The sequence below is a fragment of the Corticium candelabrum genome, chromosome 15 (genome assembly GCF_963422355.1).
Source record: "Corticium candelabrum chromosome 15, ooCorCand1.1, whole genome shotgun sequence".
Lineage (NCBI taxonomy): Eukaryota > Metazoa > Porifera > Homoscleromorpha > Homosclerophorida > Plakinidae > Corticium > Corticium candelabrum.
The window spans coordinates 3,898,270-3,922,349 of NC_085099.1; the positions used below are offsets into that span (position 1 = coordinate 3,898,270).

At 42.0% G+C, this 24,080-nt stretch overlaps 4 protein-coding genes across 5 annotated transcripts; 2 read left to right on the top strand and 2 right to left on the bottom strand.

The window, feature by feature from the left end:
- The first annotated feature begins 42 nt into the window (after positions 1 to 42).
- LOC134190656 (sulfhydryl oxidase 2-like) lies at positions 43 to 3,017 on the top strand. 2 transcript variants are annotated; one of them, XM_062659118.1, is made up of 11 exons: positions 43 to 291; positions 347 to 447; positions 594 to 639; positions 696 to 795; positions 852 to 945; positions 1,003 to 1,065; positions 1,121 to 1,203; positions 1,263 to 1,478; positions 1,668 to 1,800; positions 1,862 to 1,984; positions 2,217 to 3,017. In XM_062659118.1, exons 1-11 carry the CDS (start codon positions 57 to 59, stop codon positions 3,015 to 3,017), a joined length of 1,995 nt encoding a protein of 664 aa, XP_062515102.1. In that variant the 5' UTR covers positions 43 to 56. The 2 variants fall into 2 exon arrangements, with proteins under 2 accessions (XP_062515102.1, XP_062515103.1); XM_062659119.1 differs by having other exon boundaries at positions 1,671 to 1,800.
- Positions 2,798 to 24,065, bottom strand: LOC134190657 (myosin-4-like). Its single transcript, XM_062659120.1, has 19 exons — positions 23,991 to 24,065; positions 23,805 to 23,925; positions 22,857 to 22,948; positions 22,739 to 22,790; positions 22,139 to 22,213; positions 21,236 to 21,306; positions 21,061 to 21,169; positions 12,883 to 13,030; positions 12,112 to 12,170; positions 11,971 to 12,036; positions 11,844 to 11,909; positions 11,683 to 11,790; positions 7,827 to 7,915; positions 6,133 to 6,198; positions 5,986 to 6,073; positions 4,330 to 4,389; positions 3,808 to 3,859; positions 3,684 to 3,735; positions 2,798 to 3,175 (listed from the first exon to the last, which is right to left on the bottom strand). Exons 1-19 carry the CDS (start codon positions 24,050 to 24,052, stop codon positions 3,052 to 3,054), a joined length of 1,560 nt encoding a protein of 519 aa, XP_062515104.1. The 5' UTR covers positions 24,053 to 24,065; the 3' UTR covers positions 2,798 to 3,051.
- LOC134190768 (uncharacterized) lies at positions 8,002 to 11,440 on the bottom strand. Its single transcript, XM_062659278.1, has one exon. The coding sequence runs from the start codon at positions 11,438 to 11,440 to the stop codon at positions 8,204 to 8,206; it is 3,237 nt and encodes a 1,078-aa protein (XP_062515262.1). The 3' UTR covers positions 8,002 to 8,203.
- Positions 20,284 to 20,662, top strand: LOC134190662 (neurofilament light polypeptide-like). The gene has a single exon (XM_062659126.1). The coding sequence runs from the start codon at positions 20,321 to 20,323 to the stop codon at positions 20,552 to 20,554; it is 234 nt and encodes a 77-aa protein (XP_062515110.1). The 5' UTR covers positions 20,284 to 20,320; the 3' UTR covers positions 20,555 to 20,662.
- Positions 24,066 to 24,080: the final 15 nt, after the last annotated feature.

Below are 24,080 nucleotides of genomic sequence, written 5' to 3' on the forward strand. Positions count from 1 at the left end.
CGACACGTTAACGCGCGCTCGTTGAAAGCGAAAAACATGTGGGCGCGGTGTTTAGTATGAATCAATTGTCGGCGTCGTTGTTGCTGCTTGTCTTGTCGCTTTGGTTTGTTGCCGCGTACGATTGTCAGTTGTACTCGGAGGAGGATGACTTGGTTTGCTTCTCGAATTCGTCGTTGAAGAAAGCGGTGCTGGAGAGCGATTTCTGCTGGATTGTTGAGTTCTACGCGAGCTGGTGTGGACACTGCCATCACTTTGCACCTACATGGAAAAATTTTGCACACAGTGTCAAAAGTCGGTGTCGTTCAGAGCGTCTAGAGTAGCCACGTGACTAAGTGTAAGTTTGTAGACTGGACGACTGTGGCACGAGTGGGTGTTATCGACTGTGGCAATCGAGTAAACACGGCCTCTTGTCAGCATTTTAAAGTTCAAGGCTTTCCTACAATCAGAGTCAGTAAAATCGTTTACAGACATTGAATTAGCAATTTAAATTATGTGCGTACTTGCTCATAGAAAGCAATTAATTAAACATACTAATGTACTGCACATTGCTGTTAAACTTTTTATTCATATCGGAAATTAATTAATCGTTGCAGTTGTTCTATGCTCATTCCAAAATGTCGGAAGTCGGAGTTGAAGTTCGTAAGTCACACTGCTTTGATGTTCTTTGTATTCGGACATGAAAAAGCTATTTGCAGGTGAACGGGGTATTAATGGTCTTCAGCAGTCTGTCATTAAACACATTGAATCTCAACCCAACTCACCTCATTCTTGGCCAGTACTAAAACCTGTAGACAGGTTTGCTGCCTTGTCCTGTTCAATTTGTGTTGACAGTCATAATATACTGTGTCTAGTGTTACAACTGTGAAGCAGTGGATGTTGGCTCAGACAGCTGGTCAGCAAGTATTTTTGATCATTGAAGATAAAGAGTCCTATCTGGGAAGACAGGTTTAGAGGAGTGTATGATGGACACACTACATTGTCATATACAATTTTGTGTTGAAGGTTATTATGGAAATGTATGGCCAACATAATAAAGTGAAGATTAGAAGAGCGACTAACAACCAGGTTTCAAGATAGTTGATATCGTCTTTAGTATGATGTTAGTTGTGTTTGTGTCTAGTCTGACATAGCTGCTTTTTGTGGAGTCGCTTATTTTCCTGCAATTGTTGTTATTTCAAAAGGAAAACTTGACAAGTTAAAATCGTAATGTTCATCGAATTACATGTGTGATCAACAAGGTATTGAGGTTGCATGCTTTGTAGAGATGGCAAGGATTTGTTAAGCTATATTACTGCTGTTACACGAGAGCTGGAGAAGAAACGTCAAGTTGATAAAAAGACTGCTGAAAAAAAGAACATACGTGACGTTGTACACAAAAAGAAGCCACAGATTGCTTCTCAAGATATTGGTAAAACTCAACAGAAAAATGTTAAGAGTCATCAGAATAGTCGTGTTGATGCACGTAGAACTCATCACAGGTATGAAGGTTGAGATAGTATTGTAGCTAGACTTACACTGATAACAAACAGGGACAAACAGAACTAATGTACAATATGAATATATACGTATTGACAAATGGATAGACAGACAGACAGAACACTACAGTATACTTTTAATACTGCTGTGTGTAATGGTACTGGCACATTACTTGTGATTTCTGTTGATAGTAGGAAGCCTACAGTGTACTTAGAAGATCTTGTAGCTACTCTGACCTTCTCTTTTCGACATGAAATTCCTCTTCATGATATATCAGGCAGTCGCTTCAAGACGCTGAACCGCTTTGTCCAACTTTTAAGTAGTGTACGCAATCAGTCACATCCACTCTGTTCTCATGCCATTGTGCAGCTCATTTGCTGTTTAGTGTTTACCAGTGCCAATGACAATTCGACACATGTTGGATCAGTTGTCAAATAGAATGAAGTTGATTGACTTACGGCTCAAGAAAATTGATGTCAGCACATGGATGCGTCTCACAAGCCCAGAGGTAAGACTATAACTGTTACATATCAAAGAAGGACGGAAGTCTTAGGAATTGCATGAATTGTGTGGTTCAGACTTGTAACTTTTAGAGGCCACAGTGACATCTTCTAGTTTTCCTCTAACAGAGACAGACAACAGGACACTCAGGCAGGCAGGGTTAAAGAGAAAATATCAAAATCCAATAAACTTAGTTAAATCACTATTTGTTATGTCAGCATACGATTCTGTTATGTTAGCAATATAGAGGTGAAGTTCAACCTCACCAGCAATGGGTTGCATGCAAAGGAAGTGAACCTCATTACCGTGGCTATCCCTGTGGTTTGTGGACACTGTTCCACACTGCTGTCATCAACTGTGCTAGATATGATCCAACCTTGCAGAAAACATGCAGCAGATGGACATGGAGACGTGCTCAGCCAAAATCTCACCTCGTTGTCCCCGGATCTAAACATATAGACATCACTGAAATCCTTTCTGCCATTCATGATTACATTCGCGACTTCTTTGGCTGTCGTCAATGCAGTGAAAATTTCTCCAAGATGGCAGTTGACATTTCAAAAGAAGTTTCAACACCCTCTGACGGGGTCCTGTGGCTGTGGAGAGCACACAATAAAGCCAACATGAGACTGCGAGATGCAAAGAGCTCGGATCCTGAATATCCAAAAATCCAGTTTCCATCATCAGAGCAGTGTCCACATTGCCGCACGACGGCATCCCAATCTGATGGTAATATTCCATGGGACAAAAGTGCTGTTCTGTGTTTTCTAATGGATATGTATCGGCATGAGTCAATACGTTCTATTAGCACGTCAGTACATCGACCTGTTGTCACACACGGAATACGAATAAAGCCAAGAATACACAGCTACAAGAATCAGATAGAAGCAGACATCCACACACCGCTTTTCTATGGAATGGATTGGAAATTTTCTGTGTTTCTGTATTTTATCTCAATGGCAGCTCTTGTGTTTATTGGTTGGACTCTTCTACGATCACGTAGTTGCAAGCGCAGAAGACTTCGATTCAATCTAGCTTAACTCTTTCAATAAATAGAAATTTTGTTTTCTCTCTCTAAGATATTCCAACAGATGGTACAACAATGACGTGACCTTGTGATACAGAACGTGGTATTAACTCTTGATGCTCTGCTTCATCTGCACATCTAGTTGAGCTTCCTTGTTGTAATGAAGATCGACTAATCAAACACACAAAATTAAAATGGACAAATTATCAAGCTGAAATAACTAAATAATTTAAAAATTACTGCAACAACAACAGTAGCAAGTGGCTGCCCTTCTAAAATCGATATCCAGTTATTTACCCTATAACCACCTGTTTCTGTAGTCATGTCTCTGTTGCTCAGCAATCGTAAAACAAATTGAATATTCGTCCACTAAGAAGGGATAGCTCACACATGTATGACATTACTGACAACAGATATTTGTAAGAACATTTGGACTCTCTGAAGAGTGACTCTGTATAACCTCCTTACTACAATGCTGCTGCTGCATTCCAATGTACTATTCATACATTTCAGGAGCTGGCCTTTTGTTAAACAATTGGCTGGTAAACTTGGGAGTTTGTTTCATACGCTTCCTAATTACCAGCACCTAACTTGTACTACAGACTGATTGTACTATAATAAACTGTCACTCATGACTACTAGAATAAAGTATTATAATTAAATGATAAGAAAGGTGTACCTATCTGTACGATGTCCAGCATCTTCAATCTGACCTTCAGTATAGCCAACATCTGCACATTGAATTGGGGCATACCAGAATGGACTACAGTTATATAATTAAAACACTTGGTAAAGTTACACACCATCTCTGCATTCAGGAATGTTGTTTGCTGATGGTTTAGGATCAATGCATGGCTGCAATAGAAAACATACACGACAATTTAAAATTTACTGAAAACACTTACACGTGATTACACAAACTGAATCACTGTGTGTTGCACGTGATTACACATCAGCCGAGCCAGTTTGTAAGGTGGCCTACCAGTACACCCACCTTTGTAAAAGCCTTATCAACACTACATGTATCTACCACAGCCTGCCATTTGATTTTACTGGCTCTGTATGACACTGTTTGCCTAAGTGGCAACAGATATCTACTAATTTCTCAAAATAAAACTGAATGTATCAAGCACTGATTGCTATGCATAAAATGATGTGACTTTCTTTAGATGTTATCCTGTTGCTTTGCCACTGCTAGAGAAACGCGTTGGCCTTGATGTCTCAGAATGGTGAAACAAGAGACACGAGGCTTACTTAAATGTACATGGTATTTGTGTGACCTAGTGTACATACATGTATATGTCAATGTGGAACACACAATTTACCAGGACTGCCTTCATCCCTGGATTTCTGCCTCTGGTGACAACTCCTTGAGGTATGTCCCGCTATAAGGAAGAATCAAAACATACAGTATTAGTAATAATGCACACACACACACACACACACACACACACACACACACACACACACACACACACACACACACACACACACACACACACACACAAGCAATGGTGCACAGAATCATAATATAGTCTTGCAGTATTTTTTACAGCTGATTCCTTCTGCTATTCCATTGCCCCATCCAGCTACAGCCAGTAGCTATATATAGGGGTCAGCATTTTTCACTTTCTCATACAACCAAAAAAATAAGATTTTTCAGTAGGCTTAATGTTTACATGCTTTCCATCCACTGTGGCAGTGTTCCCTGATCCACATGGTCACACATCCTCTTCAATATTCATATACACTTATAATATATGGTAATTGAAATATAGTACACCTTAATTAATTATGGGGAACACCTCTTCTACAGATAGTAAGTTATCAACAGTTCCTTATAGCTTATAACCTTTTACTTAACAGCCTCATCTTGAGAATAGAGGACTCTACTAGTGTGCTGTCATGGAGTTTATTCTCACATGGAAGTTATGATCTATGGATTCATATGATAAGTGTACATCAATGGTGATGTTAGCAAAGTTTAGCCTAACCTTGTTTTGTATGGCTGTGTTGAGAACCTGTCAATTGGATCTGGAAGTGTACTGTACAGTGTAATAGTGTTAACAGCGTGAGGAAATGATTTAATCTCTCTCCATATCAGCATAGACTCTTGAACATTGCATGATTAGGCTCTCAATCCTATAAGCTGTTGCCATTTAATTAGTCTGAGGATGTTACAACAATTGTCTGATTACTCTTTATCTTTGCATCACCTAATCCCTCCAAGCAACAACATGCTGATAGGCTCATCATCGAGATCCTCATGGCCTCATGTTTAATAATATAACATACCTACAGTACCTGTTGTATTAGAGAATAAATTTTGTAATTGCAAATGATATGAAAGGTTAGGCTGCACCATAAAAATTGTCTGATTGGAGTAGCATGCAGCAGAAAAAGACGGGCGGGTGAGCGGGAGTTTTTATTTTTATTTTTAATCATCGTCTAACTCAGCGTCTTGTTTGGAGGAAGCGTCTGCGGTCGCAGTTCGCACGCTGAGTACATTGTCCACTCGATCACTGAATCCAACCTCCTGCAACACCTCACAAAGACTACAGTTACCAGACACACAAAGAATCATGCCATCTCTCAAAACGCGTGCCCCTTCAAACACGAATATGTACAGGTCAACAGAAAACATATTTAAATATATAAAACTCAGCGGCCCTCCAAACACAGGTGGGCGGGTTACCCCAATCAGACAATTTTTCGGTGCGGCCTTATGTAAACTTTGTAAATCAGCATGTGTTGACTCCAATGCAGTCGGCCAATAGAATCACAGCCAAAAAATGTGCTCACTAAGGATTCAAAAATCCAATTCCATCAAAAACCAATGACATTCAACACATCCAATTCAAACCTTCAAATACCAATGAAGCATATAATCAATAGATTCAGCATTAGCTAGCTCATTCGCAAGTCATAGAATTGATTTGTTTTCCATAAACAATTAGTAACAATAAAAACAAACAACTTACAGCATATGCCACAGTTGCATGGTGCAATCTTGTTGATTGTCGATGTAGACTAGCACGTATGTAGCTTTCGTCTTTCACAGCATGTAAACTATAAGAAAATGTAACAGTTGAAAGGTGTAATGCCACTATGGCAACAGTGAGACTGACGTTCTCTGCAACACAGCAAACTTTATCTGCCACGTTTTTTCCTGCCTGTCCAGCTCACACTTTAATCTAAAGAAAGTGTAAATCAGATTGCATATTGATCGGCTGTTATAGTATATATGATAGTGACCTAACTCACACTAGTCACACACATGCACACTTGCACACTTGCACACTTGCACACACACACACACACACACACACACACACACACACACACACACACACACACCATTACTTCACACTGACCCACTTAACTGCTCCTAAAACAAAATCATGTGACCTTTACAAAACAAGATTAATCCACTGCAGCTGTTCAAGCACTAATATAAAACACTGACTTTTTGAGCAACAATTTTTGTTGCGATAACCTTTCAGACATATTGAGCTTAGCACATTGATTGTTAGACAATGGTGGGGGTGCCAAACCTTTCAAGGTCAACCTGGATATAGTGGTTGCTGTCCACCTTACAACTATGATTAAAGGAACATGCTCATGCTCGCACATGTGCACTTGAGCCGATTTGGAGTAGCTCTTGCATCAGAGCTATAACAAGTGACATCTGTTCAAGTGCTCTGGCAAGAAATTAATTTTGATCACCAGTAAGTCGCTAGTGCTGTTCAAAGGTAAATAAATAAAGTTACTACAAGGTTGTCTATTCAGGCATCGATTAACGAGAACAGCACCAGTGTAAACTTTAAACAATGCAACTTCTCAATGCTCAAAGTAAACTGAGCGTGCCTGCTTACTCAGAGAAAGCCATGACTACAGTAGGTGCATGCTACGTATGGAAACAAGATGCGTACTTTCTGGGTTACGTCCATACAGCAAGAAACCTCCATCTGACTCAAAGTGGCAAAGTGCTTGTCAAATTTTGCAAAACTAGAATTGAGATTTCAGACAGAAAATTCTGAGAACCATATCTATAAGGTCTCTCTACTAGACACAGTCTAACACCTCTTACTACAACATCTTGATCCTCCCAATTCAGGCTACAAAAAGACTTTAGCAAGCTTTGCCTTCAGTGTGAATTAGAATGTCCAAGACATTGCATATTTCCTGAGCATTAGAACTAGTATACCTAATTCAAACACAAAATGCGCATGTGTTAGTGTGAACGCGCCACTTTATAATTGTGGGATAATGCCAACCATTGAAGTTTGACAATTAACAGTCAAACGGTTCATACAGGAGTCCCATTAAACATCTAAACTCCCTGATATGGGCAATTTCGTCACTTGAATGAGGCTCCAGATGCAGAGCAGTTGGCAACAACCAATAGCTACAAGATTCTAATAAAGTTACAAAATGTTTGTGTGCTTTCAGGCTGTCTTTGCAACTGCTCTACTGTTATTTCTTACGTCAAGGAAACAAAGATTACAAAACATTTGCGCTTCATCAAAGTGCACATACAAGCATTTCTCTAAGAGTGCCTGGTAGACATGGTGCTGTAAACAATAAGGTACCAAGTCCACATTGATTGGTGAGATTAGTGTGCACTGCTAATTAGATGATACCCAAAGATCACATGTGGCTGCATAAACGTGCAATATTTAGTGAGAGCGCAAAGCTCAATGTTATTGATTTTGAAGTGAGTTCAATTACTTCGCACTATGGCAACAATGAGATGTAGCTCACACCCTGATTATTGTGATTACCGAGTTTTATAAAATAGAAAGGCCATATATGTATGTACCTTGCAATCTCTGCCTTCTGTTCTTTTTCAATTTTTTGTAACTGCTTCAGAGCAGCAACAGCACCATCACCTTGCAATCTTTCTTGTTCCTGCCACAAACACAGACAAGCTCACAACAACTGTCATGTTGATCAGCAGACAAGAAAGAAAGCTCACATACAAAGCTACCTTAGGGGCCGTCCGTAGTTACCGAATGATTTTAAAATCCGAACAACGTTAGAATTTCTTCTTACCCACCCACCCACCTACCTAATCCTAACAGCTGTCCATAGTCATGAAACAATTTCTCCTCGCAGCTATTATACGCTGTACCCACTTCTATTTATCGAACAAAATCACATCGTGTACTCTACTAAACAGTTTAATAGACTATAGAGTCAGCATGTTCCCTTCTTCTTTCTTCCAGCCCTGCACTTGTGCCCTGTCTCTTGTTTGTGGCGTTGTAGTTGGTACTGGGTGCTGAATATGTGGCCACAGCCAGTGTATGTACAATTGTGAGAGGGTTTAGGTGCAGCCTGCTGTTCTGTGTGTGCCTGGACAGCCTCTTTTCTCTTTGAACGGTTATGAATCCTTTGCAAGTGGCGTGTCCTATCTGCCTCAGATTGGAAAACATACCGATTGCAAAGTTCACAGACATGGTTGACCTTTCCTAGAAGAGACGGCAAACCATAATCTAGTTGGAGGGGCTTGCAACCCATATCCTCCATCAGTGCAGCTTCGAGGAAAGTACAGTAATGACCCTCATGATTGTTGCTTGGCCGAGGTGTCATCAAACAACCCCCATGCCTACGGAGGAAGTTCACAGCCGTTGTGGCTCTCACGGGACGAGTAGAACAGTGATGACAGCTACCAGAGTCACACTTCATAAACTGAAGCATGTGCGTCTTGCGCACAGCATGTGAATGCAGAAACTGCAATTCATTCAGGATACATTTCATGCCTTCATCTGCTTTCAGCTTTGTACTGCCAGCTGCTGCAAACTCAGTAAGCTTGCTGTGATCATTGTACGGAGATGGTTTCTCAAGACACATCACACTTGACGACGTGACGGGAAAGCCATCATAGGATATGGCATTCCAGTATGAGTCTAGAACTTTCAGAGCGTTGTCGAAAACGTCAGCTATCTTTTTCTCTTTTTCTATATCATCTAACTTTTGCTGCCATGGCGACATTTCACCAGGTAGGCTTGCGGGTAATATCACACCAGCCAGGCTAGATGAAAGTGGGGACCAGGCATGCTCCACTCGATTGTAACAGCTGTCCCCAGCTGCATGTGTGCACATGATGAGAAAATCTAAGTTTTTATCACGCCACAGTCTACCAAAGGCAATGATTGTAAGAATTGACTTGATGCTATAATCTGGTCCTCCATCAACGGCGAGGCATATACCAGTTTTTCCACTTCTTATTTCAGTACCAATCAGCTCATCGAGATCATTGGCATGAGTCTCTGCTGTTGACTCATGAAACCTTCCTGCTCTGTTTTTAACAAACAGTGGACCGGTATGCGGAACAGTGTAGTGCAAACGTCCTAGTTTGTCTTTTCTGAAGTGACCAAATTCTGAATATTTTCCATTATCGAACTCGTGCTTGCAAAGCAGTGGAGGCATACTAGAGCTTCTCCTGACACAACTCCTAATCAGGTTCGTTCTGAGCCTTACCGAATCAGCAGATGCAAGGCGAACTCGTGCCGTATTGTACACTGTACGAGTCTTTGGCCGTCCTCTAGGTTCCAACCGAAGGTATCCTGAAGGAATGATCTTTGCATTTTGAAAAGGAAAATCATGATCCTTGTACACTGGACCATTTCCAATTGGGAAGAACTTTCGCAGTTGGTGGTATCGACTGACAGCTAGTGTGCCAATGTTGACTTTGTTTTTATTGTCGCAACTAAAAGTTGATGTACTGTCAGAATGCTGTTGAGAAAATTCTAACATGTACCCAACTTGTGCCAGGCAGAAATGGCCATTTTCATGACAACCATGTTCATCATTCCTTTTGCCAGGAACTCGAACATTGAGAACACCGTGGTACCGCCTTGCATTGACAGTCTTCTGTCGAGGAGGCAACATCAGCTGGTGAACCGTAGTCCGACCGATACCTTTGTCCTTCAGTCCAGCGACAGATGAAAGCAAATGTTGCTGAACCTGAGCAAGTGTGACACCATTAGAATTACCTGCTGTTGTTCGGCGCCTTGCTTGTGCTGTATAGCCATGCATGTTGATGAAACTCATAGCAGAACAGATAATCTCAGGAAACTGTTCATGCCGAGCAGGAGGTCCTCGTTTCTTTGCAGGGAGTGTGATAGAAAGTTGTTCCGCCTCTTGTTGTATCTGGGCATCTCCCTCCTGTTGCATCTGAGCATCTCCCTCTATCTGCTCAGATAGCGCCACTCCTTCATCCTCTTGCACAAGGGATAGTACATCAGAGAAGGTGTTACCATTATCTGTGAAGGTCAGGTCAGGCACGTTCACAAGAACGATGTTTTTGGCTGGCTTGTGTAACAAGGACATAACAGGCATCCAGTGAAGGATTTGGTGTGTCAGTGCCCACTGCACTTTCATGCAGAGTTCGTCTTCTTTGTAATGTATAGTCTGTAGCAAGCCTCTCAATGAAAGCACATTCACTGCCGCCATGACTTGAGAAGTGTGTACTAGCTCTTCAGCAGAGAGTGGACCACACGTGTCTGCACCGTTTGATTGCAAATCAGCAAGATTGCCAAAGGCTTTCTCCCAAGACAGTTCACAGCCATTTGTACAGTCTAGTACTAGGTCATCTGCTGGATGCTTCTGCTTCTGCAGCAATTGGGATACGCGTATTTCTAATCGTCTGGTTTGGGTCTGCAGCGAGTTTGTAAACTTTAGCAGCCTCGCAGACAGAGCTGCTAGTCCTTCCATCTTCTCTAAAGCCATGCGCACAAATGAAACACTCAGGAAGTTTGTGGCACTCACGGTTACCTGAGCAACATCACACATTGCAGCCATCAGTTTCTTCTCTTCCGTCACCAGCTCATCTTCTGCTCGAATGAGCTGACTATGTCCCCAACGCCACTTTGCGTGTGCTTCATATGTCGCCTGTACCTGTTTGTATGCCAGCCACTGTCTCGCGCACTGACGTAACACGCCCATAAAATCTGATCTGCCTACAACATCTTCCGTCAGCAATTGAGAGGAGTCAATCCCAATAGCATTCAAGAACTCTGCTTCGGGCCCTCCACTAGCTACCTCTATGTCGTCGCCATCTGTGGATACCGAAGCGACCATACTAACCTGGTCATGACGGCCATGACAAGATAGGTGTGAACGCTTCGGTTCCGGTTCATCCAATCGCCGGAAGTAACCAGTCGTCGCCGCCTTCTCGTCCGCATTGTCCATTCCCTGTTGGACTCCAACGCTCTTGGCTATCACATCATCTCTTGCCTTCCTGTCCTTCGAGTACTTGTCACGCCATTGGCCTTGTGCCCACTTGAAGAAGTCCTTGCGAGTGCGCTGTCCAGCATCTTGCTGCCACAGAGTTTCGATCACTCGTGTGTAATCACTGTCATCTGCACTGCGTTGGAAGAAAGGCTCTCTCTTCCTCTTCCGTACACCAAAGAGAGTCAGCTGCTTTTTCATCACCACTGGACAATAAAGAAATCTGCGCATGCGCAGTGATCAAATGATTTCTAATTCGAACAGCCTTCTGACCCACCCACCCACTTTCGAACGTTGTTCGGATTTTAAAATCATTCGGTAACTACGGACGGCCCCTTAAATAAACAATGTGGAAATACATTCAATACCATGAAATGTTAAGATACAATGTACATTAATCTGTCCATTTGTCTGTCTGCCTTAAGTCAATTGGCTTACACTACCTTTTTTAGTTGCTCTTCTATTGCCTGCCTTCTTGCCAATTCACTTTCAAACTGCCCTGCCTTTTTGTTACGCTGCTCTTCAGCTTCCTTGACAGCTTGCTCATATGCCTTCACATGAAACGTCAACCAATTCCGAAATAACAAAGTACAGCACAACTCACAGATTTCTTTGCTTTCTCAATGTTTGATTTCATCTTCGCTTCCAAGTCTGCTATTTGACGAGAAGCCTATACTCAAAGATTTGGCTATTATGAAAGCAACTACTGCTACAATATCAGTCAGTTTTACCGCTTCTGTAGCTCGACCAGCAGCTGCACGTGCTTTCTGTTTCTCTGAATCAAGATCCCGTTGCAGCTAGAACAAGAACAGATTAAGTTAAGAACACATTAAATGATACACTCATTGCTGATAACATAAATGCAAACTGACCTCTGCAACACGTGCCTGTCCTTCCTTCAGCTCTTCCGACAATTGATTTACCTTTGTAGCTACACAAAAATTAGCCATTATAACAATCTGACAGTATAGTGACATAACATAAATGTGGTAGAATGGCAGTAAGAATCGATGTTACCAGCTGCTTCACACAGCAAGTCTAGATAACTAACTAGCTTCCAAATTGTCCATAAAAGTATAATGTAATGCTTGTCACTTTGTTCTCTATCTCTAATGCTGTGTATTGTACGTGTGACCCTATTTGTTCACTAAATCTTTCAAAGAATGACAATAAGCATCAGCTTCTTGCAGTTCAGCATCCAAACAGATACAACTGCACAATACTACAAGATTTAGTAAATTATTGTAAAATTCATGACCAACTTACATGCTATAACATACAATGAATATGCCTTACAGTCCACAATGCCATGAATAAGCACTTTGTTTCACATGTAACTAACTACAAATAGCAAGAGATGCACATATCATGCAATCAAGTGTATTTCTGTAGATGTGCTATTGTGGTGTTTCATACATAAACCTAATTGTCTATTCCTAAAAGTAGCAAATCATGATATACCAACAATAAAGTATCATTTGCTAAATTTTCATAACAATCCATCAGATAATTGACAGAGAAAGTCTACTTACATAGTCATACATTAGCAAAACTGCTGGAAACACAAATCAATGTGCATAAGAGCATGAGCATTCACACATAAACGTGGACATGCAAACTCACACCAGATGCAAGTCTCTTACTAAGCTGTCGAACAGTTGAGTCTTTGGTTAACAGTTCTGAATGAAGCTCGTCCACTTTGTTCTCTGCACTTTCTAACTTCTCTTGCACTTCCTCAAATTCCTCAAGTGAAATGCCACCATCAAGAGTAGCACTTGGCACTTCAAAACCCTGGAAATATCATTACAGTAGCTACAGATATGTATAACTACAACTTTCAAGATACAGACAATCTTCAGATTTCACAACTTCACACAACTTTTCGCAAAATGGTTTGTAAAAAAGAAAAGCCAAATCATAAACTTTTGACATCCTAGCCTACTTAGTCAGACACACACCAAATGTTACCATTATGTAATTCTACAGTGACATCAAAATCACACTGAAAGCATATATATAATCATGCCTCATATAGAGCTAAAATTCAAGACAAACTCTAGAGGTAATTCACTAATATGCATTTGTCATTACTTTGACAATAATAATAATAATAATAATAATAATAATAATAATAAGAATAATAACAAATTGATGGAACATGGACGTCTAGCTGTATCGCTCGTCTCAGAGCTAGCTGAGGAGCACGTTCCTTGTCGGGAAACCAGGACAGGGCTCGAAAAGTTGGCATCTGGAATCACTGGAGCTGTTTGGAAGACCAGGAATAGTTCTGGGTGTAGGGCGACTGGTTGAACCATCTCTCGCGCGGCGTCTGATTTGAATTTGGCTTCAAATCTCGCTGACGAGACACTGTGATGCCCACCGTTCCTAGCAAATCTTGTGTTTCGGCTAACAGGAACGGCAATGCAACAAGACGACGGAAATGGACGCAACAAATGAATAGGGAAGTGATGTTTTGTTATTACCACGTGCTGTTGTCATGCAAGTTCTCTGCTTTCGGAAAACCCATGCATCAGCTGTGGTGTGAACGAAATCCTTCTCCGACTGACGTCTCTGAGCAGCAGCGTTTGGCAGACCAGAAGCGATATCTCCTAACTTCTGGAAGTCTGACTGAATCAGAGTTGGAGGAGATTAAACGCGAGGCCGCACAGGATAGAAAGCCTGTCTCAGGTTTGTTATCTGTTACGACTGATGTTTGTCCTGGCGTGCAGATGTCGGCAGCGTTGGATGTGGTTTCTGCTCTATCAGCTGATAGTTCAGTTGTCACGCCTTTGCTTGACAATGTGTCACCTTGCATGGCTTCAGTCAGGATGGCGCCTGCTGCATGTGGTGGGAAACCTGTTGTGTCAATGATGCAAGAGGATCATGAGTTTGCTAATCACTTGGAAGATGGCTCCCTTGTTCAGTCAGTCACTGTTCTCTCTAAGGACTGCTCATCTGCAAGAGATAGTGATGATATCCTATCCGTAGATGACGCTTTGGATTCAGTTCAGTGCAGTGCTGTCAGGGAATCACCATCCCCTTGTGACTCTGTGAGCTCTGATCTGATGACTACACATCCTAGTATAGCTTCTTGGCTAGACAGGATGGAAACTCCTACATCTCAACTCAGTCCAAACTGCTGCCAAACGGAGGATGGTCTTTTGCTTGATAGTGATGCTGCTGTGGACCCTGTACTTCGTCGAGAGTTTCTTGAGGAGTTGCAGAAAGTCAGGCAAATTCCTATCTGTGAGAGACAACACCTTCCAAGGATCTTTGTGAACAGTGGAACCCTGAAATTTATTGGTGATCTTAACACGATCATTAATTCGTTGAAAGATGAACCAGATATGAGTGAAATCAGTTACCTGGTATACTCTGCTGCTTTGCTAGTGTCCAAAGGCGAGGCTTAAAGACAACGAAGTCAACCAATTCTCTAACACCGACATGGAGACGAAAGTTGGATATGGAGATTCTCACACTTCGACGTGCGATCTCACTGTTGCTGAAGGTTAGAAAGGGTTCATCGGGCATTCGTATGTTACATGAACTCCGACTTCTCCGGCATCGGTTGGGCATTTCCTGTTCGGAGAGTTGTGAAGTCACCATCAATCAATTGAGAATGGAACTTAAGTACAAGGTCGAGCGGACCAGGAGGCTGGACAAGAATCGTAAGAGACTTCGCCAGAATGGTTTGTTTCAACAAGATGCTGGATGGTTTTACAGAGAACTAGGTAAGCAGACTATCCAGGCCACTTCCCCGCCATCTGAGTATGAGATCGAGCAGTATTGGGGTGGTATTTTAGAAACTGATGTACATCACAAATGAGTCTGCCTTCTGGCTGAGACGTCAAACCGATGGCGAGACGCACTGGAGAAATGAGCAGTAGTGGTTACCTATCTCAGACAATGAGGTCACATCGTGTCTCAAAAGGATGGGGAACTGAAAGTCTCCTGGTCCATCCAAGGTTTATGGTTTCTGGGTCAAGTGTACCATGTGTCTTCACACTAATCTGACTCATAACTACTACAACCTGCTGGTTCAGAATCCAGACTCTGTATCGGACTGGTTGTCTCAAGGAATAACCACTCTGATTCCTACGAATGACAAGACTGATCAAGCCAAAAATTACCGGCCTATCACATGTCTGTCTGTCTTCTATAAGACCCTCACCTCAGTCATCAGGCAGAGGATCAGAGAAACCTCATGGCTCCGGAGCAGAAGGGTTGTCAACAGGGATCTTTTGGTGCAAAGGATCAGCTGTTGATCAACAAGCTGCTTACCAAAGACTGTAAGACCAGGCACAAGACCTTGAGCATGGCTTGGGTGGACTACCAGAAAGCCTATGACAGCGTGCCACGCAGTTGGTTGCTCCAATGCCTTCAGCTGCATAAGATCAGTCCAGTCTTGTGCAGGTTCTTGTCACGTGCGATGAAGAGTTGGAGGACATCGGTGGTGCTTTCTTGCAGGAACAGTACGATCAAGACAAGGCTTATGCAGATCAGGGGGGGTATTTTCCAAGATGACTCACTTTCTCCACTTCTCTTCTGTATGGCTCTCAATCCTCTGAGTAAGGAGCTGAACAGAACCGGTTACGGCTACCGGATGACCACTGGGCATGATGAGACTGCCAAACGTCAGCTCATCAGTCATCTACTTTACATGGATGATCTGAAGCTGTATGGCAGAAACTCTGATCAGTTGGATGGGTTGTTGCACACGGTTCGTACCTTCTCTGACGACATCCAGCTGAAGTTTGGTCTGGACAAATGTGCTGTTGCACACTTTGTCAATGGCAGCCTATCTGGACACAACTCTGGAGTGACGGTAGGAAAAACAGACACCATCAACTGTCTGGAATCGGGTCAAGTCTACAAGTACTTGGGTGTAGATGAGAGTAACGGTATTCAGCACAGCATGATACGGGAGAGACTCCGTCGTGAGTACTTCCGCAGAGTGAAGGTGGTTCTCCGGACTGAGTTGTATGGTTGGAACAAGATTCTAGCCATCAATGGGTTTGCACTACCAGTTCTCACTTACGGTTTTGGCGTCACTCATTGGGGGTGCACGGACCTGCAGCAGCTCGATTGACGGACCAGAAAGCTCCTCTCTATGCACGGTGTCCACCATCCTTCTGCAGACGTTGATCGACTGTACGCTCCTTGCAGTGATGGGGGTAGGGGGTTACAACAGATTGAGTCGACATATCAATCTTGTATTGTGAGGCTGAACTGTTACCTTGCTGACAGTTCTGATCCTTTCATGCAGATGATATGGGAGTGTGACTCCGGAAAATCTTCACACTCGATCAAGCGCATGGCTTGTCGCTTTACTGCACAGCTGCAGAGGAGTCTTGCTTCGGACGACAAGTCGCAGAGCTTACACAGGAATGCATCCATCTCGATTGAAGGTGACGTCGAGCAAGCGTCTGAAACAGATGCGAGACATTACCGTACGTGTTGTAGTTCTCTTCGTGTGCGGTCCTGGAGCGGGAAGCCTATGCACGGGCAGTATCGCCGTCTCACTGAGCAACCGCCTGTGGACATGAAAGAGACCTACGGACGGCTAAAGGCTGCGAATCTTCCTGCTGCAACTGAGGGACTGGTTGTTGCTGCTCAAGATCAAGCTCTTCGGACTCGGTACTATGAGCGCAAGATTCTATATCGTGATGTCACTCCTACTTGCCACATGTGCAGTGTAGCCCTGGAAACAGGCGACCACATTGTGGCAGGCTGTAGTGATTTAGCACCGATGGACTACACTGATCGACACAATCAGGTGGCCTCCATCATTCACTGGGATATTTGTCGTCATTTTGGGGTTCCAGTGGAGAGCAGATGGTACTGGCATCATCCTGATAGGCTTGTGAAGACGGATGACTTACTGTGATGTGGGATACCACCATCCCCACTGCAAGGAAGATCAAAGCCAATTGTCCAGACATCTGTCTCAGAAATAAGAAGGCAAACACTTGTCTTCTTATTGATATCAGCTGTCCTGCTGATGGTAACATTGGCAAGAAACATGCTGAGAAGATGGCGAAGTACAGCGACTTGCGAGTGGAGATAAGCTGCACGTGCCATTGTCAAACACTGGTGGTTCCGGTGGTCTTGGAAGCTTTGGGCACAGTGCACGCAGGTATTGCACGGTGGCTGGACATTATTCCAGGTCATCACAACCTGCAGCACTTACAGAAAACAGTGCTTCTGGAATCTACTTGGATCCTTCGTAAAGTCATGTCTTTTTTTCTAGACAGCCGTGATGGTCTAAGTACTTCTGAAGCAGGGTTTGCTTCCGGTACTTGTAATAGACTTTACAAACCAGACTGATCTGGTTGAGCATGACATAATAATATGGTTTGGGGTTCAAACCCCAGTGACGACAGTAAATTATGAAACTTGTCTGTCTTTCTTTCTCATGTTTCTCTAGCTTTATCCATGAGACTATGGCTCGTTTCAGTCGTTGGGGAGTTTCTGTGGTCTGGTGAACAGTCCGTTGACGATGACGCTCAGTGCTTTCCTGGTAGTCATTGATATCCACTAGGCGAGCTGTTCACGAGTTCGCAGTCACCATAATGCCTGCAATCTATATCAAATTGGCTAGTCATTGATCGCCGTGTGGACTACACAGAAACATGTACCCTGCTGGGCTCACCTGCCGGGTTGGTGAGCGCCCAGATGGGAGTAAAGACCCCACTTGTCCATCACGGAGGGGCTTAATGACACATATATATTTCTAAATTTTGCAAGCATGCAAACGTAACGTTTCCTCTCTGATAAAAGTAGGGTGGGATGTTCCCTATTAGAAACGAAATCACACATTTATGTCGCATTATATAGCCCATCCCATCTAAAAGTAGAAAAGTGAAGAAATAGCTAGGCAAGGCTAGCAGTTGGTATCATGATAAACTGTGATCAGTTGAGGTATGAAGTAACTGTTGCAACTAGTCAATTAAATGACATAATATAATGTCTAGTTCAAGGTAATTCATAGTCTAAATATTCAGAAAACTGAGAAATCTGTGGGTTAAAGTTTGCACATGACCATTAGTCAAATGCATTGGTTCAATGAAATGCCAGTTCAAATAGTTTGGCTAATAATAGTTGAAACAGCACAACAATGAATTGGCTACGCTGCAGACTAACCTACCATGCTCTACTGAGGTAATCTATTATGTGCATTCGTGGAAACAGGAATAGATTAAAGATGGGTGACAGTGACATTCTGCTGCATGGCAACAGCAGAAGATCGACTCTTGCACTAATTGTAATTGCTAACCTTATTTTTACTGTTCTCATCATTTGCTGACAATGATATCATATGACTCATATAGATGGTAACAATACTATACCATAATAGAATTTTAAAAACTTTTTCCTTGAAAAAAGAAATAGATGTAGGAATTGTATAAAAAGTAATAGAAACAAGATCTATAGATAATATGAACCAAAGCCAGACATCATTAGTGAATCCTTCCAACCCACTATCAGTAAAATGTAGGGAATGTGGTTGGAAGGATTCACTCATGATGTCTGGCTTTGGTTCATATTATCTATAGATCTTGTTTCTATTACTTTTTATATAATCTCTACATCTATTTCTTTTTTCAGGAAAAAAGTTTTTAAAATTCTAGTTTGGTAAGTTTTTAGGAGTGCGAAAGCACAGCCTACTCCATTAATTAAACAAAGATTTTATAGCCAAACAACAAGACACATTTTCTAAACTATACTTGGTCTACATGTATAGTCTCATATCTCGAGCATGTGAATCTTACATTTACAGTGTACTTGCAATATGTTAAGAGCTATGCAGTGTTTGTGTATAGATGGTTTTAATCAGACGTTACATTTAGTTGCAATAATACCACTAGTAAGTATGAAGCTGTGTTCTACTTGCTTCAGAGCTACGAGCATACGTGCATGTAGTTGTGTGTGTGTGTGTGTGTGTGTGTGTGTGTGTGTGTGTGTGTGTGTGTGTGTGTGTGTGTGTGTGTGGTGTGTGTAGATTGAAGAAGGCTGTTAGATCTCCTGGCTGTCTACAACAATTTCTAGATGCATTCTTGCATAATTTTAAAATTTGTGTCTGGTGGGGTATGAGTATTAGTGTTTAAACAACTAAAGTTCTTGGTGTGGGCAACAAAGCAAGCTCGCATTTCCAGTGATGGTCGTGCATCACGTTACAGAATGTTGATGAGTTTGTTAGCTAGACCACTTAATTGAAAACGCAAGATTCGGTTAGATAGACTGGTCACTACTATGAGAATTGAGATGCTAGTTTCAGCAGCATCACCTTTTTCTTTGTCATCATTGTTGGCCAGGTGTCATTGAACGCTACACGCACACGCCGAATTTGCGCACGTGCACGTGACCGAACGTGTGTGTACGTGCGTGCCGAGTGTCTTGAACAAAAGCTCAACTTCTACACGCGACCGGCTTGTACACAGTACGAGGTCTTCGATTTGCGGGAGTTCGGTCTTAAATATAATACGGTAGCACTAGACAACCGCAAAATTATTATCGTAGGCCACACCTCTAGGCTCGTAACAAACGTCACATTCCAAGTGCTGCAAAGCCGACATTTTTTTGATGGATGGAAGCGAGTCGAATTAATTTGCTTTTGCCATAATTCAAATGCTTGAAGGCTTTGGTGTTCCAACTACGGCAAGAAGAGGTATATCGTGTCTGTGATTACGATAACGTGCAACGTCACTTCTAATAATTAATTACGCGCACTTCTTGCATTTGCTCGTGCGATTCAAGAGCGTGATTCTTTGCCTAACTGTAGGCTTTCAGGTTTTTCAACCACGAAACGTGTCAAGAATTCTTGTTGCTTTGTTGTACACGTGTACCCTAAACTGCTTCAAGCAACGTAGCAAGAGCTTGTGATTGGCTGCCTGGCTATTGTTTGTTAACAATGGGTTACAACAATTGCAGTTGAACGTAAGTAGGGTAGCAGGTTCAAATCCATTCTAGAAATCTTTTTTTCTTAGATGTTTCTTTTTCTATCATCAAAAGAATACAGGTTGGCTTATTCTACGTCATTTCCCAAAGTTTTAGCTTTAGATATGCCGTAGTCAAGGAGTTATGCGTAACGAAGGAGAAGAAGGAGAAGAAGAAGAAGAAGAAGAAGAAGAAGAAGAAGAAGAAGAAGAAGAAGAAGAAGAAGAAGAAGAAGAAGGAGAAGAAGAAGGAGAAGAAGAAGGAGAAGGAGAAGGAGAAGGAGAAGGAGAAGGAGAAGGAGAAGGAGAAGAAAGAAGACAAAATCCAGCAAAAACTCCAAAATTGACAAGCGATTTTCTCCTTCTGAAGACAAGCTGAGATCAATTCAGAAGTAGTCAAGCGCAGTTGAACTTGTAAGGTTTTCTATCTGTCGTTTTCAAGATATTTAACCGCATTTTAAGGTGATTTCTGATGGTCTAAAATATGACCACGCCCACACAACCTGGTCAATCCCTACATACAGGGTACTACCGTACCCTGTGATAGTATAGTGGTCTTCTTGCTTGCAGTAGTGCACGTTTACAGCATGGTTGGTCTATGCGTAGTATGATATATCAATAAAGTTGTTGTGTTCAATAATGTTTATACCAAAGCTGCTATGTCCCATCAATGTCTGTGTGTCTGTCTGTCTGTGTCTTGTCTGTCTGTCTGGTGTCTGTCTGCCAATGACAACAAAATTAGGGAGATTCCTTAAATGTGCTTTCTAAAACAAACAACAGAAAATCTGACTGACACTGAGGCTGTTTAAGCTTATTATAATTGACACTGCACAGCTTGGCTGCTAACTACAGCAAGTTCACAAAAACCAACCAATATCCTCTTACCTCGTTTTCTTCTAATGTTTCTCGCTCTGTCTGCGCCTGATGTAGCTGCATTTGCAGCATCTGTATGACAGACTCATTCTGTTGTAAGGAATTCTGCAGCTCCTCATTTCTAGTGAACATTAAGCATAATATCCGTTACAATCACTTGTGTGTGGTGCAGTCTTGCAAATCAGACTTTGCTTGTACATCCTTCAGCTTGCCATCATGACGACCAAACTTGCCTTGCATTATCCCTTCATAGTATGTCTAACAGCAAAGAACGCTTACAGCAAGTCAACCGATTTACTAGTCTAGATGCAGATCCGTCACTACCTCAACTACATAAATCTGTCTGCCTATCTATCTGTCTATAATATCAATGCTGACAGCACACTATGGTTAACCCTTCTGTCTGTCCATTTGTCCTCCTGTCTGTCTGTCTGTCTGTTGTCTGTCATATTCATTAGCTTTTACAAATGGTACATACCAGTGTAACAATAAATCTACTCTACTCTAACCTGAAGTCCAGCTACAACCGAAAACACATACAACTAACATGCTACCGTGACTAGTAAGCTAAGGGTCTAATGCAGATTGTTCTGCATCTCCCTTTAAAAAAGAAAGACTTCTTCATCTGCATCTTCCCTCCGTCTGTCTGTCTGTCTGTCTGTCTAATACATATATTTCAAACATGATCACTAACAAGATCAAACATAAACATGATCTGTCTGTCCGTCTATCCGTCCCTCTGTTTGCTTTGCATGTCCGCTTTAGTCCATTCATCCATCCAGTTGTTTGTCCTACTACCACAGTTAGTTTGTTTGTCTTTCTTCCTGTCTTCTTGCATCTTTCCTGCTGGTAATCCAGGACCTAATATGTATCTGTATGTCTGACCACTAAATGTCTTCTTTGATGGTACTGTATTACTAAGATACACTGTTCCTGTCCTTGTAGCAATCTACCTCAACTGCCAATGTATTACAACCACACCAACATACCACCCCAACAATACAACTCGACAGACTCTACATAACGACAGCACTTCGAGTCCTAATCCAACAAAAACCAAACACAAAACGGTATCTATGTATCTATGTACCTTGTATTCACCAGAGATTCTTGCTACAGCATCAGCCAGCTGTGTACGATAGCTCTTCCTTACAATGTCCACTTTCTACAACACAAAGCATAAAGAGGTACCATTTCTAAAGTGTCAGCAGACAGATACATGTTTCTGTATAATACTTATTGAAGTCAAGGATAGTGAAGACTATAACTGTTTTTTAGCTGTTCAGTATCGACCTTGTACACACACACACACACACACACACACACACACACACACACACACACAAACAAACACCACACACACACACACACACACACACACACACACACACACACACACACACACCAGCAAAATGACAAACTGTGAAAACCAACATGTCAATATTCAAGAATTTTTCTTGTGAACATAAACAGACAAGCCAGTGCTTATCAAGCTGATAAGGGTGAACATGACCCTCAGCAAGTATCTGTGTAGCACGTGCCATTTCATACCGAACACAATCACCACTTTAACGTATTGCTGCTGTATTCTACCATTACGTTAATTATCAATAAGTCAATATACATACATACAAACAGTAATATTGTAACCAAACATACGTCATGTATGTTGAACTAGAGATATGCTTACTGCTTTGTGCTTTGCCTCCACTTCTGTCAAGCGCTCATTCAGTCTAACATATCTGTAACATTAGAAAAACCAATCACGTAACCATACTATAAAGCTAAAAAGTCAGCATTAAGCACACAGTTCTCCAGCTCTTGCATCCATCTTTGCTTCGTAGTCCGCTCGTAAGACATGCTTAGCAAAGTTTAAATCTCGTTTGACAACAGCCAGATTCTTCATTCAATACATCAATATATGGAAACAAGAATTACAACTAAACCCAAGATTCCTTGTTATAACTACTTGTAACGATATAAACATAAACAGCCTAAAGATAAACATGACAAACAACAAAGACAACTGCAAATTAATAAAAATTTACAAAGACTTTAATCTGTGAAGAGCATCTACTCTAGTCTCGAGTAGCCAGACCCTTCCTGCCAAAAGGATGTAGGCGGGAAGGATCTGGTTACGCGAGACTATGTCTACCCCATCAGACTGAAGAAAATTAATGCATGATATAAGCTCGAGAGTCCAGCCGGTCGTCTCCCCTGCGTTGGAAAAGAAAGACCCTCGAGCCTATGCATAATATGGCCATGTGATAAACAGCTTTTAGGCAGTAGAGGGAATGAATGACACGACATGCAAGCTACTACTAGCAGCTATTGCTTAGTCAACAACAAGTTGTGATAATTTCCTCTGATTTGTTGTAGTTAAGTGTCTGTCTCTTTCCAAGATATGTAAGCAAATTAGCTAAAATGTGATTTGTTATCTGCCAAGATCTGTTTGAACCAACATTTCGAGTCTGATGAAGCCAGATGCGCGCGCGCGCGCGCGCACACACACACACACACACACACACACACACACACACACACACACACACACACACACACACACAACACACACACAAACACAACACACTAAAGCATTAGTTTTAAAGTTTTGTGTGAGGGGGGGGGGGTGCACTTTAGTACTCAAAGAGTTTAGCTACCTCACAAAGTCTTGACTATAATTAAGTTACCAAAAATTCCATGCTACCACAGTAGTGCCAATCACACAAACGGATACTTCTACGCAGGTATTTTACATTCATCAGCATTTGCACGGATGTAGACACTTCTTTCAAATAAACGATTTCCGACTGCTCCGTCTGCGAGGCTACATCTTGACCGAAAAAGCCGCATCGAGCCTGGTCGGATATAGATGGCCTTTAGAAGAAACACAATCACAGCCAGATAAAAGAAATATTCGCGAAATAGCATACTAGAGGTACCTGAAGGATTCTAGGTCGCTAGAATCGAGACTAATGGCAAACCGTAGTTGGCCTCCTTCCATGACTTATCCGGGTTGTATCGTTACCGGA

Coding starts and splice junctions, on each gene's coding strand:
- LOC134190656 (XM_062659118.1), top strand. CDS start 57: ATGAATCAATTGTCGGCGTCGTTGTTGCTGCTTGTCTTGTCGCTTTGG. Junction 292..346: donor TTTTGCACACAGTGTCAAAA/GTCGGTGTCGTT, acceptor GTAAGTTTGTAG/ACTGGACGACTGTGGCACGA. Junction 1,985..2,216: donor TGCGTCTCACAAGCCCAGAG/GTAAGACTATAA, acceptor CTGTTATGTTAG/CAATATAGAGGTGAAGTTCA.
- LOC134190768 (XM_062659278.1), bottom strand. CDS start 11,440: ATGAAAAAGCAGCTGACTCTCTTTGGTGTACGGAAGAGGAAGAGAGAG.
- LOC134190662 (XM_062659126.1), top strand. CDS start 20,321: ATGCGTAACGAAGGAGAAGAAGGAGAAGAAGAAGAAGAAGAAGAAGAA.
- LOC134190657 (XM_062659120.1), bottom strand. CDS start 24,052: ATGGAAGGAGGCCAACTACGGTTTGCCATTAGTCTCGATTCTAGCGAC. Junction 22,214..22,738: donor TGGAGGCAAAGCACAAAGCA/GTAAGCATATCT, acceptor TTTGTGTTGTAG/AAAGTGGACATTGTAAGGAA. Junction 7,916..11,682: donor TAGAAGAGCAACTAAAAAAG/GTAGTGTAAGCC, acceptor TGTTTGTGGCAG/GAACAAGAAAGATTGCAAGG.